General features: G+C 42.2%; 1 protein-coding gene across 3 annotated transcripts in view; it reads right to left on the reverse strand.

Moving 5' to 3' along the window:
- ift20 (intraflagellar transport 20 homolog (Chlamydomonas)) overlaps nucleotides 1-18,894 on the reverse strand; it is a 35,619-nt gene extending 16,725 nt beyond the window's left edge. Inside the window, exons 1-5 of one of the 3 annotated variants that reach the window (XM_034165280.1) lie at nucleotides 18,620-18,894; nucleotides 18,469-18,518; nucleotides 14,640-14,777; nucleotides 14,463-14,548; nucleotides 5,488-5,591 (exon numbers count right to left, since the gene is read on the reverse strand). In XM_034165280.1, coding sequence (XP_034021171.1) covers nucleotides 5,488-5,591; nucleotides 14,463-14,548; nucleotides 14,640-14,766 — 317 coding nt within the window. In that variant the 5' untranslated portion in view covers nucleotides 14,767-14,777; nucleotides 18,469-18,518; nucleotides 18,620-18,894. The other 2 variants (XM_034165281.1, XM_034165279.1) reach the window with 2 other exon arrangements.
- Nucleotides 18,895-20,959: the final 2,065 nt, after the last annotated feature.

The following is a 20,959-nucleotide window of genomic DNA, read 5'->3' on the forward strand; positions in this document are numbered from 1 at the left end:
ACTTAGAAGAGAGAGACCTAATGTTTAATAGACCACATTTAACTGTTTTAGTCTGTGGTGCAGTTGAAGGTGCTATATTATTTTTTCTTTTTGAATTTTTATGCTTAAATAGATTTTTGCTGGTTATTGGTAGTCTGGGAGCAGGCACCGTCTCTACGGGGATGGGGTAATGAGGGGATGGCAGGGGGAGAGAAGCTGCAGAGAGGTGTGTAAGACTACAACTCTGCTTCCTGGTCCCAACCCTGGATAGTCACTGTTTGGAGGATTTAAGAAAATTAGCCAGATTTCTAGAAATGAGAGCTGCTCCATCCAAAGTGGGATGGATGCCGTCTCTCCTAACAAGACCAGGTTTTCCCCAGAAGCTTTGCCAATTATCTATGAAGCCCACCTCATTTTTTGGACACCACTCAGACAGCCAGCAATTCAAGGAGAACATGCGGCTAAACATGTCACTCCCGGTCTGATTGGGGAGGGGCCCAGAGAAAACTACAGAGTCCGACATTGTTTTTGCAAAGTTACACACCGATTTAATGTTAATTTTAGTGACCTCCGATTGGCGTAACTGGGTGTCATTACTGCCGACGTGAATTACAATCTTACCAAATTTACGCTTAGCCTTAACCAGCAGTTTCAAATTTCCTTCAATGTCGCCTGCTCTGGCCCCCGGAAGACAATTGACTATGGTTGCTGGTGTTGCTAACTTCACATTTCTCAAAACAGAGTCGCCAATAACCAGAGTTTGATCCTCGGCGGGTGTGTCGTCGAGTGGGGAAAAACGGTTAGAGATGTGAACGGGTTGGCGGTGTACACGGGGCTTCTGTTTAGGGCTACGCTTCCTCCTCACAGTCACCCAGTCAGCCTGCTTTCCCGGCTGCTCGGGATCTGCCAGGGGGTAACTAACGGCGGCTAAGCTACCTTGGTCCGCACCGACTACAGGGGCCTGGCTAGCTGTAGAATTTTCCACGGTGCGGAGCCGAGTCTCCAATTCGCCCAGCCTGGCCTCCAAAGCTACGAATAAGCTACACTTATTACAAGTACCATTACTGCTAAAGGAGGCCGAGGAATAACTAAACATTTCACACCCAGAGCAGAAAAGTGCGGGAGAGACAGGAGAAGCCGCCATGCTAAATCGGCTAAGAGCTAGTAGCTACGCTAAGCTAGCAGATTCCTAAAAACACGCAAAGTGAATAATGTGTAAATAATTTAGAGGTGATTCAGCAGAAGGAGTGCTTTAGTTAAGGCACGTAAAGATTACACTGGGAAACAAATCGTAATCTAGATAACTAGATCAATCTAACTGCGCAGATTAAACAGCTAACAGATACAGAAAAACACCGCTGTGCTCCGGAACAGGAAGTGATACAATACCGCAGTGAGAGCAAACCACCAGTAGAGGCCTGATTATTCAAAACCTTATAAGTAAGAAGAAGAATTTGAAATTCTATTCTGGAATTAACAGGGAGCCAATGAAGAGAGGCCAATATGGGTGAAATATGCTCTCTCCTTCTAGTCCCCATCAGTACTCTAGCTGCAGCATTTTGAATTAACTAAAGGCTTTTCAGGGAACTTTTAGGACAACCTGATAATAATGAATTACAATAGTCCAGCCTAGAAGAAATAAATGCATGAATTAGCTTTTCAGCATCACTCTAAGACCTTTCTAATTTTAGAGATATTGAGCAAATGCAAAAAAGCAGTCCTACATATTTGCTTAATATTTTCATTGAAGGACATATCCTGATCAAAAATGACTCCAAGATTTCTCACAGTATTACTAGAGGTCAGGGTAATGCCATCCAGAGTAAGGATCTGGTTAGACACCATGTTTCTAAGATTTGTGGGGCCATGTACAATAACTTCAGTTTTATCTGGTCATCCATGTCTTTATGTCTGTAAGAAATTCCTGCAGTTTAACTAATTGGTGTGTGTCCTCTGGCTTCATGGATAGATAAAGCTGGGTATCATCTGCGTAACAATGAAAATTTAAGCAATGCTTTCTAATAATACTGCCTAAGGGAAGCATGTATAAAGTGAATAAAATCGGTCCTAGCACAGAACCTTGTGGAACTCCATAATTAACCTTAGTCTGTGAAGAAGACTCCCCATTTACATGAACAAATTGTAATCTATTAGATAAATATGATTCAAACCACCGCAGCGCAGTGCCTTTAATACCTATGGCATGCTCTAATCTCTGTAATAAAATTTTATGGTCAACAGTATCAAAAGCTGCACTGAGGTCTAACAGGACGAGCACAGAGATGGGTCCACTGTCTGAGGCCATAAGAAGATCATTTGTAACCTTCACTAATGCTGTTTTTGTACTATGATGAATTCTGAAACCTGACTGAAACTATTTTATCCCATAACTCCATAGAATTCAGTTACAGACCGTCCAAACCATACCTTTTTGGAATCTTTATGATTAGGTAAATAATATGCCCTAGGTCAGTGATTCTCAACCGGGGTGCCGCGGCACCCTAGGGTGCCGTGATCGATCGTCAGGGGTGCCGTGGGTATTTTTCATATTCACGATTACCATGAATGATTTATTTTATCCATAAAGCATAAAACGACTCAGCCTCGCGTGCTGCAGCCTCGCTCTTGTCTTAAGGCGGGACAATAACAAGGAGGCTGACGGCCGATTAAAACAGTGCCTTCTCCTTCAAAAGCCGTCTAAAATGCGGAGCTGTTGGTGTGTGTGTCAGTGCCTGTGTGTGCGCGCGCGCGCGCGGAGTTAACAAGCTGCAGACTGCGAGGGAGGGGGTGGGTGAGGGAGATTCCTGAATGCAGGCGCGACACGTTCAGTGCGCAGCGAGCACGGAGCAGAGAGAGGATTTTAACCCAAGTGAACGTTAACAAAACGGAAACATGAAGCTGCCTTTACTTCTCTCTGAACTTTCTCTAAAGGTGTGATTCTGCCGTTACCGTCCTGTTCACACCATGTGCACGTCGTATGCTGAATTTATGAGATCATGAGATGAAATAAATGGTCAAATATCTTTAAAAACATATTTAAAAAATGAGAATATATGAATGAACTGAGCCACAAAAAAAAAACAATGTTCAGACGCAGAGATCACAAAAAGCAGGTAAGAACTCTGAACTTTAACAGCTGTTATTTTCCAAAGGTATTTATTTGTTCAATCTTGAGCTTAATGCAGTGTTTAAGCACAAAACGTGACTGATGAGGAGAAACAATTTCAGAAATGCAACAGAAACAACCACAAATCAGAAAAAGTTGGGACTGTATGTAAAATGAAGATAAAAATAAAAATGTTGCACCATTCCCAGTTTCTCCACTCACAGAAGCCAAACGTTCTTCCAGAGTTCTGTAATTATACTACAATAGTAGAATATATAGAAGGGAAAAAAAAGAAAAAAAATAGACAACATATTCGTCAATCGCAATTATTTGTCTGACAATTAATCGTCTCCAGAAATTCGTAATCGTGACAGCCCTACTTGAGATCAGAGCGCAAAATGCTTGAGGATTTTCGAAATGCGGTGTTTTCTGTATCGATTTTCTATTGCGATAATTGGGTTCTGCGCAAAACCAGAGGTAATAGCATTATAATATTATTCTGGTTGGTGGTGTGCCGCAGGATTTTGTAAATACAAAAAGGGTGCCGCGGCTCAAAAAAGGTTGAAAATCACTGCCCTAGGTTTCAATATGATTGGAGCATCTTTTAATTCTGACTCCTGTGTAATTCTTCAATTGACCTCTACCTGAACGCCAACTGAAAATTCAAGTGGCCAATCAGTTTTTTCAAAAGAGGATTGTCTGAGGACTATTTCTGCTAAATTTGAAGCTTTTATCACCATTTTCAGGATTCTGCTCTAAATATTCTCTTATCTGCTGCACTATCATACAATCCCACAACTCTTCTCTTGGCACCCTGTCATAAGCTTTTTCAAAATGCACAAACACAATGTAACTCCTTCTGGCCTTCTCTATACTTCTCCATCAGTATTCTCAGAGCAAACATTGCATCTGTAGTGCTCTTTCTCAGCATGAAACCATATTGCTGCTCACAGATCTTCACCTGTTTTCTAAGCTTAGCTTCTACTACTCTTTCCCACAACTTCATGCTGTGGCTGATCATCTTTTTGCTTCGTCGCCATTCCTCGGGTATCCTCTAACTTTCACAGACTTTATTAAGCAATCCGGATATAAACTCCACTGTCATCTCTCCTAGACATTTCCATGCCTCCACTGGAATGTCATCTGGACCAACTGCCTTTCCACTCTTCATCGTCTTCATAGCTGCCCTCACTTTATCCTTACTAATTCCCAGCACTTCCTGATCTACTCGCCATACTCTCCATATCCATCCTTCTCAAAAATCTCAAAATATCCCCTCCACCTTCTGTTTAGTCATTGTTCCTTTGTTTTTATACCACAGCCAGTCTTCAGTTCCTCTTTACTGTCTCTGCATATGTCTTGGATTTAGTATTCATTTAGGGTTTGGTTTTTGTGCTCCTCACTTTGCGTTCTTTGTGGTTTGATGCGTCGCTCTGTCCGTCAGTCTGTGTGTGTGCTTGGAGGCGTGGTTTGTCACTTCCTGTTCATCATCACTGTCACCTCAATGTCACTGTTCTGCCGTTAGTTTCCTGAATTATTCCGGCTTGTTCCCCTTTGTTGCATTAGTTCTGTTTGATGGTTGCAGCCTTTCTCTCTGCTGTAGACTCTCCTGCATTGTTCTCATCATTCCCCAGTTTTGGACTCACCGTGTTTTAACTTTATAATTCTGTGTGTTTTTGGGTTCAAATCTATGGTTGTTTTTGCACACATCACATGGTACCAGTCTGGAACTTGCACGCTGCAACGGGAACCATGATCTTCACATGCCGGTTCTTGACCACGAGTTTCCAGGAAACATGACTGTGACAGTGAGAACAGAGCTCGAAACCTAACGGACTGTGATGGTCCAACGTCTTCATTCCAGGACTCCATGCTCAGTGTATCTGTCTGTCAGACAAATACACTAGTCTTTTGTTACCAGAGTGAAGTCAGTAAATTTAAGAAATTGTCTGATGCTGCTGGAATCAGGTTTCTGTGAATCCAGTTTAAAATCAGACTCCACGTTCCTGAGTGGAACCTGCTCTGTAGTAACAGCTGCTAACATGCAGTTACCGTTCATATGAAACTCTTCCAGCTTAGACACGAGCGCGATGTTCATGCATTCGAGAAGAAATTACGCTCGTCGCACTTTAAAGGCTGGTCAGTAAATGCTGATCAGGTTTAGGACCGTGGACTGCTGAGAGTACCCATGTATTTGCTGGAGCCAGGAGACACGTGCCACAGTAGACAGTGAAGTTAGCTTCACAATGACATGTTTGAGTACCGTCTAACGTTTGACACTAAACGATTTGACAGTGAACCAACAGAGACATTAACTAAAGTTCCTGCACCTCTTCAGCTGCCTGGAGCCATGTGGAGACATTAAGACCCTGAGGTCCTGGTCCTCTAGTGTGAGGTTTTACCGTTCCAGCTGCATTTTCTTCTCAGTGATCAGAGCCTGCAGGTGCTGCATCTGGGCGTCTTTTTGCTGCGCCATCGACTTCAACAGGTTCCTGGCACCAATGGCCTGAAGCAAATTTTAAAAAAAGAAAAAAATAACAATGAGAAGAGTTCAGTCAGCTTGATGGAACCACAATCATGGTTCCACAATCAAGGTTCCACAGCCATGGTTTCACATGGTTTTATTATTTAAAAAAAAAAAAACCTGTTTCATTTTCTATTTTAAAAATAAATGAATGGATCATTAAAAATGTCCACAAAATCAAAGGTAAGTCAAAAGACATTTGCACAGGTAGAAGCTCTCCCTCCTTATTGTGCACAATTTTAAAACATTCACAATCACTAGTCAAATTCATATTTTAGAAATGACTCTGTCCTGATCACAACATTAAAGGCAATCACATGTTTTGATGTAATTACAAGTTGAAATGACTCAATTAAAAAATATTTCATCATGAGGTTTATGTCACAGAAATCCTACTTTACAATCACACTGCAGTCATTGTTAAATTACTTCCTGTTGCATTTATAATAAACATTTGTATTTATTTACAAAATTCTCTGTGAATTTTCAGACCTTTTGTCTGACTTAGTGCTTAGCTCAGATAAGATAATTATAGTGGGCGATTTTAACATCCACACAGATGCTGAGAATGACAGCCTCAACACTGCATTTAATCTATTATTAGACTCTATTGGCTTTGCTCAAAAAGTAAATGAGTCCACCCACCACTTTAATCATATCTTAGATCTTGTTCTGACTTATGGTATGGAAATAGAAGACTTAACAGTATTCCCTGAAAACTCCCTTCTGTCTGATCATTTTTTAATAACATTTACATTTACTCTGATGGACTACCCAGCAGTAGGGAATAAGTTTCATTACACTAGAAGTCTTTCAGAAAGCGCTGTAACTAGGTTTAAGGATATGATTCCTTCTTTATGTTCTCTAATGCCATATAACAACACAGTGCAGAGTAGCTACCTAAACTCTGTAAGGGAGATAGAGTATCTCGTCAATAGTTTTACATCCTCATTGAAGACAACTTTGGATGCTGTAGCTCCTCTGAAAAAGAGAGCTTTAAATCAGAAGTGTCTGACTCCATGGTATAACTCTCAAACTCGTAGCTTAAAGCAGATAACCCGTAAGTTGGAGAGGAAATGGCGTCTCACTAATTTAGAAGATCTTCACTTAGCCTGGAAAAAGAGTCTGTTGCTCTATAAAAAAGCCCTCCGTAAAGCTAGGACATCTTTCTACTCATCACTAATTGAAGAAAATAAGAACAACCCCAGGTTTCTTTTCAGCACTGTAGCCAGGCTGACAAAGAGTCAGAGCTCTATTGAGCTGAGTATTCCATTATCTTTAACTAGTAATGAGTTCATGACTTTCTTTGCTAACAAAATTTTAACTATTAGAGAAAAAATTACTCATAACCATCCCAAAGACGTATCGTTATCTTTGGCTGCTTTCAGTGATGCCGGTATTTGGTTAGACTCTTTCTCTCCGATTGTTCTGTCTGAGTTATTTTCATTAGTTACTTCATCCAAACCATCAACATGTTTATTAGACCCCATTCCTACCAGGCTGCTCAAGGAAGCCCTACCATTATTTAATGCTTCGATCTTAAATATGATCAATCTATCTTTGTTAGTTGGCTATGTACCACAGGCTTTTAAGGTGGCAGTAATTAAACCATTACTTAAAAAGCCATCACTTGACCCAGCTATCTTAGCTAATTATAGGCCAATCTCCAACCTTCCTTTTCTCTCAAAAATTCTTGAAAGGGTAGTTGTAAAACAGCTAACTGATCATCTGCAGAGGAATGGTCTATTTGAAGAGTTTCAGTCAGGTTTTAGAATTCATCATAGTACAGAAACAGCATTAGTGAAGGTTACAAATGATCTTCTTATGGCCTCGGACAGTGGACTCATCTCTGTGCTTGTTCTGTTAGACCTCAGTGCTGCTTTTGATACTGTTGACCATAAAATTTTATTACAGAGATTAGAGCATGCCATAGGTATTAAAGGCACTGCGCTGCGGTGGTTTGAATCATATTTGTCTAATAGATTACAATTTGTTCATGTAAATGGGGAATCTTCTTCACAGACTAAAGTTAATTATGGAGTTCCACAAGGTTCTGTGCTAGGACCAATTTTATTCACTTTATATATGCTTCCCTTAGGCAGTATTATTAGACGGTATTGCTTAAATTTTCATTGTTACGCAGATGATACCCAGCTTTATCTATCCATGAAGCCAGAGGACACACACCAATTAGCTAAACTGCAGGATTGTCTTACAGACATAAAGACATGGATGACCTCTAATTTCCTGCTTTTAAACTCAGATAAAACTGAAGTTATTGTTCTTGGCCCCACAAATCTTAGAAACATGGTATCTAACCAGATCCTTACTCTGGATGGCATTACCCTGACCTCTAGTAATACTGTGAGAAATCTTGGAGTCATTTTTGATCAGGATATGTCATTCAAAGCGCATATTAAACAAATATGTAGGACTGCTTTTTTGCATTTACGCAATATCTCTAAAATCAGAAAGGTCTTGTCTCAGAGTGATGCTGAAAAACTAATTCATGCATTTATTTCCTCTAGGCTGGACTATTGTAATTCATTATTATCAGGTTGTCCTAAAAGTTCCCTAAAAAGCCTTCAGTTAATTCAAAATGCTGCAGCTAGAGTGCTGACGGGGACTAGAAGGAGAGAGCATATCTCACCCATATTGGCCTCTCTTCATTGGCTTCCTGTTAATTCTAGAATAGAATTTAAAATTCTTCTTCTTACTTATAAGGTTTTGAATAATCAGGTCCCATCTTATCTTAGGGACCTCGTAGTACCATATCACCCCAATAGAGCGCTTCGCTCTCAGACTGCAGGCTTACTTGTAGTTCCTAGGGTTTGTAAGAGTAGAATGGGAGGCAGAGCCTTCAGCTTTCAGGCTCCTCTCCTGTGGAACCAGCTCCCAATTCAGATCAGGGAGACAGACACCCTCTCTACTTTTAAGATTAGGCTTAAAACTTTCCTTTTTGCTAAAGCTTATAGTTAGGGCTGGATCAGGTGACCCTGAACCATCCCTTAGTTATGCTGCTATAGACGTAGACTGCTGGGGGGTTCCCATGATGCACTGTTTCTTTCTCTTTTTGCTCTGTATGCACCACTCTGCATTTAATCATTAGTGATCGATCTCTGCTCCCCTCCACAGCATGTCTTTTTCCTGGTTCTCTCCCTCAGCCCCAACCAGTCCCAGCAGAAGACTGCCCCTCCCTGAGCCTGGTTCTGCTGGAGGTTTCTTCCTGTTAAAAGGGAGTTTTTCCTTCCCACTGTAGCCAAGTGCTTGCTCACAGGGGGTCGTTTTGACCGTTGGGGTTTTACATCATTATTGTATGGCCTTGCCTTGCAGTGTGGAGCACCTTGGGGCGGCTGTTTGTTGTGATTTGGCGCTATATAAAAAAAAAAATTGAAAATTGATTGATTGATTTACAGTGTCTGTTTATGGTTGAAATGAGATATAAATAATCTACCATACTTAAATGTACAAACTTTCATGCTATTTTATGTCTAAAAATAAATGTCCAAGGTTCCTTATGTTAAACAAGAAATTATCTAATCTGAAATAACAGGTGGTTTTAATTTACAGATGAAGAAAGGTTTCGAAAGAACCTTTTGTTTGCTATTTTAATTACAAGTGTTCTAAACTTTTTTTTTACAGTAATCAGAAATTTTGAGGTTAAAAAAAAACATTTGCAAGGATTTTTCTTCAGAAAACTCTATAAATGAGCGGTCCTGTGACACGTTTCTGTTTTGTAGAGATCAGTGGTTTCTGCCACAAGTCTTCCGTGTTTTGGCCCGACACGTCGTTCTTATTGGACAGCGCAAAGCTACATCACAGTTCAGAGCGGCACAAGGTAGACTGGGTTGAATTTTGACCAAGTAAGCCTGTCGACAAGCGGCAATGCGTACTCCCGTCAGACGCGTCAGTTTAGCTCAGCTTTCGACGCGACGCTTCTGACGCCTCTAAAAATCACTGCATCTCAGTGAAAATAATGCTTTTTAGACTGATTTGTGACGCCTCTGACACTTCCAAAGCGTCCAGTGGGAAAGGCCCTTAAGGTCTAACCTTACCAACCCCTAGAGCAAGCACACAGGTGACAGTGGTAAGAAAAAACTCCTTCTGATGATTTCAGGAAGAAACCTCAAGCAGACCAGACTCAATGGGGTGACCCTGTGCTTGGGCCATGCTACCGACACAGTTGACAAAACAAATGTACAGGAAACTTTGGGAGTCCATGATGGTGAACAGGATGGGAGGCTGGCTGGTGAGGGGGCGGTTTGGGTTCATAGATCCTGTCTATTTCATGACCATGACAGAAGAAGACACCCACTCCCATCTCTGGCTGGAGCTGCACCTTAAACAGAGAGAAAAAACAGAATCAGGCATCAGAAAGACAAGAAATACTGTATAATCTGTCAGCATTAAACAACAAGAAAAACAGGAAATGCTAAGGTGATCACCGGCCACTAGCCCTAAACTTCACTAAAAGACCCAGAATTTAGAATTTAGATAAAGTTGAGGCCGCGGCATGCTCCGTTTCCTAATAAAATTAATTTAAAAGGGTAAAAAGCATAGTAACATACTACGCCAGTATGCTGGCCATACAAAAGGGAAAAGAAGTGTGTCTTAAGTCTGGACTTGAAAGTCACCACAGAATCTGACTGTTTTATTGATGCAGGGAGATCATTCCACAGAACAGGGGCACGATAAGAGAAAGCTCTGTGACCCGCAGACTTTTTATTCACCCTAGGGACACAAAGTAGTCCTGCAGCCTGAGAACACAAAGTCCGGGCCAGTATGTAAGGTTTCATTAGGTCAGCTAAGTAGGGAAGTGCCGGTCCATGAACAATTTTATAGGCTAGTAACAGAACCTTAAAATCTGATCTCACAGGGACAAGAAGCCAGTGAAGTAGGGCTGCAGCTATTGATTATTTTAGTAATTGAGTATTCTATTGATTATTCTGGCGATTAATTCAGTCATCGGATAAAAAGTACTTCTGCATTTTTAAACAATATCAATAGTCGCAGGGCTCTCCCTAAGCAACGGTACAATGTTGCTGCACCCAAGTGTTGACATTTTGCTGAAATGGTGATGGGATGTGGTGTTCTGTTTTGTTTTTTCCCCAACTTGTAAAATGCAACCATTTTTGAGGATTTTTTTTTCTTAAGGTTAAGCCTAGTTCACACAGCAAGCTAATTAGGCAGATATCGGACCCGATCTTCCCCTTCCGACAATCTTAAGGACGCCCCGATAATCGTGATGACGCTAAATATAATCTTATCAGATATTCCTGCCACGTGTGGTGTGTTCAGAGCACTCTGATCTGTTTGAAAGGACGTCAGGAGTGCTCAGATCACAAATCGGGGATATTCAACATGTTGGATTGTCTTGGCCGATATTGCAGCGCATGTTGTGTCCCTCTGACCACAAAGGAGCACGCAGCCTCCTGAATGTGACGTGAAGCCAATCAGAAAGTGAGGTGACGGACGCACGGAGCGGAAAATAAAATCAGCTGTTCTGACTTACCAGAAAGTCCGGTGGTCGCGCTGTCTCCACTCCTTTAAAGAACACCTTTTCTTTTTCTTTTTGTATCATTTTTTCCCCTCTGTTTTAAATAGTCCACAAACTATCTCCGTCTGTTTACTCTGAAGTCACGTTTAATCTCGAGAGATTTTGCAAGATTTTCTGTCTGACCTGGGAATGTTCAAGTGTGAAATCTGTTTATGTGTGGTGTTGTTGTCCTCACCGTGTGACTGAACACCACACACTGTACCACCAAACCTGTTTAGCCCCTTTCACACCGGGGGTGCTCCCGGTTGCTCCCAGTTGCGCCGTGCGTCATTATGACGACACCGCGTGGAAGCAACTCAGTGCAGAACGATGCAGCTCGGTGCCACCACAGCGCGAGGGTGCAAAGGAGGAAGCAAGTCAGGCGCCGAAAAATTAAACCTGTTTAATTTTTTTGGCGTCCTGTGCTCGACACAGAAAGGAAGTGGTTCCAGCGCAAGTCGGGGCAAAGAGGCGTAATTCAGGGCAAAGATGCATTACCCAGCGTGACTCGGAAGCCAATTTATGATTCCTGCTGTGTTCCATTGTTCCCACAGTATAAATCATGCAGGATTGTTGTTATACCGTGTACTTAATGCAGTAAAAACTACATGCTGAAGAAAAAAAAAAAAAGCAGAATGATTGCCAGAAATATCCAGTAAAAAGTCCAGACATCTCTAGTCCACTCATGGACAGTCTGTCTGCATCCAAACTGTGCACTCTGACTTCTCTGTGAAGAGAACCTGCAGGCTGCGTTCTCACCTCCTCTCTGCCCCCTGCTGTGCGCACCTGATGCAGAAATTCCTGCGTCGTCATGACGCCACAGGGAGCAACTGGGAGCAGCCCCGGTGTGAAAGGGGCTTTAGATATATTATTTTTATCTCCATGTGTGGTCTCTTAGGTTTTGGAAACCGACAGATAATTTTAAAATCCTGTCATGTGAACCAGGCTTTGGTGGACTGGGACCCTGCATGATTTTTTTTAAGCCATCTTTCTCTGCGATTCAGCAGATGCATTTCAGCTGGAGCCTCACAGTCAGTTTTTTTTATTACTATTATTATTATTTTATTTAAGTGACCATGTTTGTGAAGTGTTGTGTGTTGCCCAAAAAAGTGAAAATTAAAAAGCGAAACACTCAGTGCAAGTCATGAGCAAAACACAAAAGAAAGAGTGGACTTCTGCTGAGAGGATCTTCTTTCAGAGATGGTTTGTCAGTGTGGCCGGGGACGGAGCTGTGACTCGCCCGGTGTGAGGGGAGTGCTGAGCCCCTCACACCGGGCAGAGAGAGACAGCAGCCGGCCGCTGGGCAAATGGTCATTCCCCACATCGAGCGGACCGTGTGTTTTTTTATAAACAAACACACTGCTTAGCTTTAAATGCACAGTCAGTCTATTTCAGATGATCAGCATGGACCCTCTTTCTCTTAAAAGGCTTTATTTTACTCTGTGTCACGTTGGAAAGCTGCAGCTCACTGTGTGCGGTAAATGGCATTTCTCATCAAAAGTAAGCATAATAAATGTTTCCCAGTATATTGGACTGTGTTGTCTTGTTGTGTTTTATATAATTTATGTCATGGCTTTGTTTGTCCCGATACCGGAAGTGCGCGCCTGCGTACTTGTAATGCTGAAGTGGCTTATTGGTTAGCATTTACATGGCTTATGCGCATGCTCTAGTCTTCTGGTTTTTGTTTTTTTTTGTTTTTTTGGGGGGTTTTTTTAGGGCGGGGGGTGCGTTACAGCGCCACACACAGCCCTGGAATATATACAACAACATTAAACAGAGTTTCGAGGCACAGAATTTGCCTCGAACATTACATGCAAACTTTTACTTTTTATTTTTAAGTGAAAAGACACTTATTTATGGAGTTAATTTTGTCTCATTAATACCTGCAAATGCACAGAGGGTGATCTTCAAATAGTCCTTGATTTGCACACGTTTTGTGATCCACAAACACAAATTTCTGATTTGTAACTTGTGTGTTGGCTTTTACAAATAGATGTGTATTTTGTAAATACATTATTTTTCCAATTTGTAAAAAAAAAAAAAAAAAAATGCTAAACTGAAAATTCTGTTTATGAAGTGTGACTCAGCATGTTGGCTGCTTTTTTCACATCCAGTAGATGGCAGTGTTCTATGCGTTTTGGGGGGGACAAGATGAGTTTGAGTTCCCATAATGCCTTTTAGTGCTTGTGTCGGTTTATCGCTCAAACCTTCTTTATTCTTTTTTCTTCATTACTTTAAAAGTGTGATATTTTCACTTTGTAAAAATGACAATATTGATGTTAATATGTTGATAAACTGTCTGGAATTAGTCTGCTTATAAATGAACCCATGAATGAAAGTGCCTTGCATTTGACCTACACTGCCACCGTGAAAGGTAACCGAGACGTCTTTGCAGCAGCGGACAGGGTGTTTAAAGACACAAGCGCCGCATTGAATTTGCTAAGAAGCTTCTGCAGTGCTAAAAGTCAGACAGTCTGCAAAGTCAATGCTAAAAGTTAGCTATTAGCTGTAACTTCCACTAATTTTTTTTTTTTTTTTTTTAGGAGTTTAACGATTTAGCGGTATAAAAGTTAACTTTTTAGTTAGCGGATTAGTGTTTATCGAAGCTAACCTTTTGGTCAGGTGTGCCCACCACTATCTAAAACCCACCAAAGAGGAACCGATTCTACCGCCCGGATCTGAAACAGGAGCTGATTCTACTGCCTGCATCTGAAACCCACCAAAGTGGAACCGATTCTACCGCCCATATCCAAAACAGGAGCAAATTCTTCCACCTGCATCTAAAAACCAACCAAAGTGGAACTGAGTCTAGCGGCTGTGTGAAAATCCTGCCAAAGTAGAACTGATTCTAATGGTTGTAGGTTAGATTAGATTAGATAGAACGTTACTGATCCCTTGGGAAGAATTCCTCAGGGAAATTGAGGTCCCAATTGTACACCAAAACCCACCAAAGTGGAACCGATTCTACCGCCCGGATCTAAAACAGGAGCCGATTCTACTGCCTGCATCTGAAACCCACCAAAGTGGAACCGATTCTACCGCCCACATCCAAAACAGGAGCAAATTCTTCCGCCTGCATCTAAAACCAACCAAAGTGGAACTGAGTCTAGCGGCTGTGTGCAAATCCTGCCACAGTAGAACTGATTCTAGTGGTTGTAGGTTAGATTAGATTAGATAGAACATTATTGATCCCTTGGGAAGACTTCCTCAGGGAAACTGAGGTCCCAATTGTACACCAAAACCCGCCAAAGTGGAACTGATTCTAGTGGCTGTATCCAAAACTCGCCATCCCTGAAGATGTTCCAAACTGATCTTACCTTCATCTTCTCTGTTTCCACCTCTTTCGCAAGTTCATCGACCTCTTCAATCAGACCTCCAACCATCTTCTGGAACTTATTGGTTTCTGTCAAAGTTATATTTAGATCCCATGTAGGTCAAATCCACATTGACAGGCACGTTCATGGCATGAAGAGACTGAATAAAAGTGCCCTTACGTTCCACAAAGTCTTTGCACTCCTCTCTGATTTCTGTGGACTGGTGGCTTACGTTTGGCTCCAGGACCCGAAGCTTGTTGAGTTCATCAAAGTACACGCCAGCCTCCGTTAGCGGATCTTTAGCCATAGCTGCAGTCCCTGTTAGCATCAAAAGAGGGCAACAAAGAGGTGTTAAAGACAAGCTGGTGCAGAACATTCTCACATCGTCACCTGACAGAACTGACAACTACCCAGTCCATCGTACAGTCACTTGCCCAATTCCGGATCATTGCCAGTTCCGGATCACTGCTGTAGTATTTGCACTGCCGTTTCTCGTAATCAGCGAGAATAAGCTAATACTTGGTACCAATGGAAAGACTGATGTTTTGTCTACAAACGACCACAAGCTCGACCGGATCCAACCGTCCTTATGATCAGCAGAGGAATCCAAACATCCCGGTCTCCGTGGTGTGCACGTGTTTTCTCACTCACTCATTCCTGCAAGTGTGAAAGTAACGATCTCTAAGACGTAGCAAAGGTGAGTTAGCCATTCAGTGTTTTTGGTTCTAGAGTGGGAAAATACTTACTTACTTGGGTAGAAAATGTCAGTGTGTTATGTCTTGCTGTTTAATTGCTGCACACATTTATCTCTGACTGAAAATGTGCCGGTTGTGGATCACTGAAGCAGCAGCCTCGTGTCAGTAGTTGTGATCCATGTGGACTTTGGGGGTCATCTCAACATCACAAATGGGCATGAATGTGGGGGCTTTTACTTTTTTAATTCAGGATAAATCTCACCTCCACACATTTAAAAGCCTCCTTTCCTCTCCATCTCTAACAATATAAGGTGCAAAATGATAGCAAGTTGGGGCATCTTGTGCTATCCTGACCCACTTCATTGAGTTAAAAGCTTAGGGGGAGATATCAAAATCCAAGAATGTTTATTACCACAGATTTTATTTTATCTTCATTTATTAAGGAATGCCACCCAATTTGAGTAAACACTTCATTTTTTGTCGTAAAGACATATAATGGCGCCTTTCAAAACTAAGTAAATTCTCATTTAATAAGTATAATTTATATCATTTTGTGTTCAAAACACATTCTCGGGCACAGTGTGTATCATTCTGCATTAGAAGGAATGCCCCCAAAATGTCACAGAGTGTCTGTGATCAAAACCAGGCAAAGTGATTCATTTCCGGCAAAGATTTGCACCACACATAATGTGGCTTCACACTTTAAGTAGAAGGTTAACTCCATCCAGACTTCTTCAGCTAGATAACATCGGACAGCCTGCCAGACGACCTCAATGCCTTCTACACCTGCTTTGACAGCCCCACCCCCACCACCTCTACAGAATACAGACACACCGGCCACTCAACCCCCCTCCCCCCCGCCAGTCATCACATCAGAACAGGTACACAAAGCCTTGCGGAGCGTCCGCCCCCGGAAGGCTGCCGGGCCAGACAATGTACCAGGACGCGCCCTCAGAGTATGTGCTAACGAGCTGGCTGATGTTCTCACTTCCATCTTCAACCTTTCCCTCAGGCAATGCATCATCCCGAGATGCTACAAGACCACAACCATCGTCCCCCTCCCCAAGAAGAACCCCCCATCTTGTCTGAATGACTTCCGGCCAGTAGCACTCACTTCAATCATTATGAAGTGCTTCGAGAGTGATACCGTCTCATATTCATAACAGCATCCCGGACACCACCGACCCACTGCAGTACGCCTATAGGCACAACTGGTCTACATCAGACGCCATCGCCACCGCCCTTCACATCTCCCTCTCTCATCTGGAAAATAAAGACTCCTAGATTAGGATGCTCTTTATCGACTACAGCTCCGCCTTCAACACAGTCGTCCCCCACAAACTCACCCACAAACTGTTAGCCGTCGGACTTCACCCCTCCCTCTGTGACTGGCTTCTCAACTTCCTGACTGGCAGACCACAGTCTGTCAGGATCGGGAGAAGGACGTCAGCCACCATCACTACCAACATGGGACCCCACAGGGCTGTGTCCTAAGCCCCATCCTCTACACCCTGTTCACCTACAACTGTTTGCCGATGACACCGTTGTGATAGGACACATCACTGGCGGAGATGAGGCGGCCTACAGGAGGGAAGTGGACAGTCTGGTGACGTGGTATGGAGACAACAACCTCACCCTCAACACAGACAAGACCAAGGAGATGATAGTGGACATGAGGAAGGAGAGGAGGCCTCATAGCCGCTGTTCATCCGGGGTCTTGAGGTGGAGAGGGTGAGGAACTTCAAGTATCTGGGGGTCCACATCAGCGATGACCTCACCTGGACATTCAACACCACACAGGTGGTGAAGAAGGCTCAGCAGCGGCTCTATTTCCTGAGGAGGCTGAGGAAATTTGGGTTGGCACCCAAGATCCTCAGCAACTTCTACAGCTGCATCATTGAGTCAGTCCTGACCACCTGCATCACTGTGTGGTACAGCAGCTCTACTGTGTGAGACCGCAACGCCTGCAGAGAGTGATAAGGACCTTGTCTAAGATCACCAGGACCCCACAACCCTCTCTGCAGAGCATCTACCACCGCAGAGTCCACAGGAGAGCTGTCTCCATCATCAAAGACCCCACTCACCCCAACATGGACTATTCACACTCCTCCCCTCAGGCCACAGGTTCAGGACTGTGAGATGCAGAACCACCAGGTTCAAGAACTCCTTTCCCACAGCCATTAGACTGTTAAACAGCTGAACACCCCCCCACCACAAGGACAGAGCCCCCCGTCACTGGTCACTTTATCTTCTATTGGACACCTTACTATATTACGGACACTTTATTCTATTACACTACAATACCTGTTAACTTGAATGCATTGGCTCAATTGCACTAAATTGCATGAAACCATTTACTGCTGAATGTTGCACAAAACAGTGCATCAGTGTGCAACATTCACTATCATGTACATATGTAACGGAGGCCAGCAGGTGTCGCTGTGCAGATGTAGTTAGTAAATCTCACTCCCAACAGCTCAAAAGGATTCTCTGGTCACAAGGCCAGAGCCCTGGGTTTTAGCCTTCTGGTTAGAGAGTCTGACTTCCATGCCAAGGATCGTGAGTTCGCGTCCGGAGGGGAGCGAATGGGCGGAGTCATAACAACACAACGCAGAGTGCAGCCACTACACATATCATGTAGGCCATTACACAAGCATATTTTATATTTCCCTTCTTACAGTGTACATTTCTTTTTATTACATCATTACATTTTTATTACATTGCTTGTTATATTCTGTTGTTCTTACCAGCATGCTTATTTTATGTTATTTTATTCTCCCCCCCCCACTTATATATTACATATTTAGATATTTTATACTTAGTTATTTATATATATTTGGGCATCCAGTGTGGCAGCAAAGTAAGAATTTCATTGCACAGGGAAACATGTTTCTTTACTGTGCATATGACAATAGAAGCTTTGAATCTTGAATCTAACATCCAAATACCCAATACAACAATATGCAATTAAAGGATATTCAACTGCATTATGGCTCCGTATAGCGGGACTTTAAAAAAGGTGATCCAGAACTGGGCAACTGTCTGTACAGGGTCATCGTGACAGCAGCCATTCACCTACTCACTGAGTAAGTGAATGACTGAGTGAATGATCACCAGCACCACGAGTTAGATCAGTGGCAGAAAACGAATGAGTGACTGAGCAAAAGAATGAGTTAATGAATAATCACCTGCACCATGACTTACATTAGTGGCAGAAAAAGAATGAATGAATAAATGAATGAACGTGTCGATGAATGACAAGTGAATGACAGCCTGAAAACTAGAAAGGAGAATCTGCCCAGTTGGGGTCCCACCTGGTTCAGTCGAACAGAGTTCTTCAGTGTGAAATCCGGATTTGGATGAACTGGTTTTAGTTTGTTGAAAAAAATGAATCACGCAGTCACTCTCTGATCGACTTTACACTGAACAGAGTTAATCTGCTGATTTTGTGCTTTATATAACCACTTTCGATTTTATATTATTCCGCTTCCACGCGTGTTTAAATCACCGGGGGAATCCCGATTGTCCCGAGAGGTGTGTATGTTTTTTTCTTTAATCCTGATTTAATTCCGATTTCACTTTTTACATGTGAACAGTCACACATGCTAACTAGCATTAGCTGCCCGCTCGGTCGGCTTTATCGGACAGGTGCGGTACTTTGTTGTCTCACACATTACTTTCTTTTCGTTACAGTTTTGTATGAATCGGTTCCGGATGTTTTACCTTTGTTAAAAGTTGTCTGATGTGGCAGCGGATAAAAAACGGAGTTCAGAGCCGCGACGTTTGACACCGACGCGCGAAGCTTATTTCGGTTCGTTCGACACGGTGTTGAAGCAATGTACCGTTTCCACGTGGCTGATGACGTTTGAAGCTTCGTAATTTTTTTACGTCTGACTTTCATTGAATGACTTTAATGATGTCAATTTCATTTCATTTTGACTTTAAAGTGCAGTGGCGACATTCACTGGAAATGAAAAACATTTGACCGCTGAAAGGAGAACAAAATAGTTTAATTTCAAAACTCTTAAAATTGAAAAGCTGTGAAAACAAGGGTTTAGTTTAGTTTTAAAAACATTGAAAGTTTTGTTGCCATGGACACCATCTTTAGAACTGAAAATGATCTACAGAACAGTAGAAATACTATTAATATTTGGGTTTGAAGATATTTAGATTTCCAGTTTAGTTACTGGAAACAATCAAAAAAGCTTTTTGTGGAAATAAATAAAACTTGTTTGAAGAGAAGAATGGATGATGTGAGACCTGAGATCTAAATGCTACAAAGAAATAAAAATAAAATGTGAGTTTTTGGGTTGATCCTCTCCAAAATTTCTCTGACATTTTGGTGACATGAATTTCTGATGATGTTACTTTGTCCTCCATGACATCATAAACAATCACTTCACCTACACAGAATAATAGAAGGATGTTAGTGACTTTAAAAACTGCTCTATTATTCTCTCATTAGTGTCAGGAGTGGACAATGAGTTGAGACCCCAACATGGAGAAAAGACGGGTTGGCATAACAGTTTTATTTGCCAGAGCCAGGAACTGAACAGAGGTCGATACACGGGAAAGCAATCAGAAATGAACAACAGTGTGCAATAAGTGGCAGGCAGTCTCACAAATATATGGGGGGGGGCAGGTTCAGCAACAAATCAAATGCAAGAAAACCACAAGAAACCTCAGGACCCAAAGCGGGCAAAAGCGCACAGTATTCAAGCAATGCACTGGAGGAACACAGGGGTATAAATAAACACTCAAGGTAATCACACAGATAGAAAACAGGTGAGGGTAACCACAAATTGGAAACAATTTGTGGTTGTGTCCCAACCACAAATTGTGGTTGTGTCAAGGGACACAGGAAGAAAGTTAATCAAAACCCACAAGGAAACTGTGACCACCAAAATAAGACAGGAAGAGCAACAAAGACACTGGGAGTAATAAAATACTTAAAGGCAAAGCAAACAAGTAGTTGAGTGGACACACAGGAAATTATTTATAAATTACACACATAAAACTGCAATAAATAATAAAACCAAACCCAGGGTGGACATGAGAGGGAAACAGAGGACAAAGACAGACACAGACATGAAAACCCACAGGGAACTCTAGCCTGACAACCGGCCCTGAATTGGGCCATATACTGGCCTCTCTCTCTTAACCTGTGTTTGGTTGGCGGCCAAGACGCTGACGTCAGACCATGGGTCAGCCTCACATTGATGTGGCGAGCACTACTCTCCTATTGGTCGTTAAGGAGAGGGAATTCCAGCTCTGGTGTCCTACTGGTCATTTAAGAGTGGGAAATCTCACTCCAACATGGAGGTCAGTATCCAGCCCAATTCATGGCTGGGCCGGTTGTTGGGCTAAGGAAACTCCAAATAATAACATCAGGAATATTCACAAGGGGCCGCAGAGCATAAGGGTAGAGTCCCTTAATTGAAAGAGTAGCGTCAACTCAGAATATGGCACCATTTTGGTTCCAGCTGTGCTGAGCTACTGAATGAACCTTTTATGTTTTCAACATTTTTTATCATTTATCCACATGTACAGGTACTATCAAAATAAATATAAAATAGCTAAGCTATCAAATTGACATAAATTTAAAATTCATGATGATTTATTTCATTAATTTAAAGCCTGATTTATGCTTCTACAGCTCTGTAACTCCCATGCAATGACGTGCATGACAGTTTTAAAGTTCTCTGGTGCTGGAATATACTTTATTCTGGACTAATTTGACCCTCAACAAGCTTTTCTTTCTACAGTCATCATGTCCAATTCAAAGGAAAGCTGTATATTTTCCTC

The sequence above is a fragment of the Thalassophryne amazonica genome, unplaced genomic scaffold (assembly GCF_902500255.1).
Source record: "Thalassophryne amazonica unplaced genomic scaffold, fThaAma1.1, whole genome shotgun sequence".
Taxonomy (NCBI): Eukaryota; Metazoa; Chordata; class Actinopteri; order Batrachoidiformes; family Batrachoididae; genus Thalassophryne; species Thalassophryne amazonica.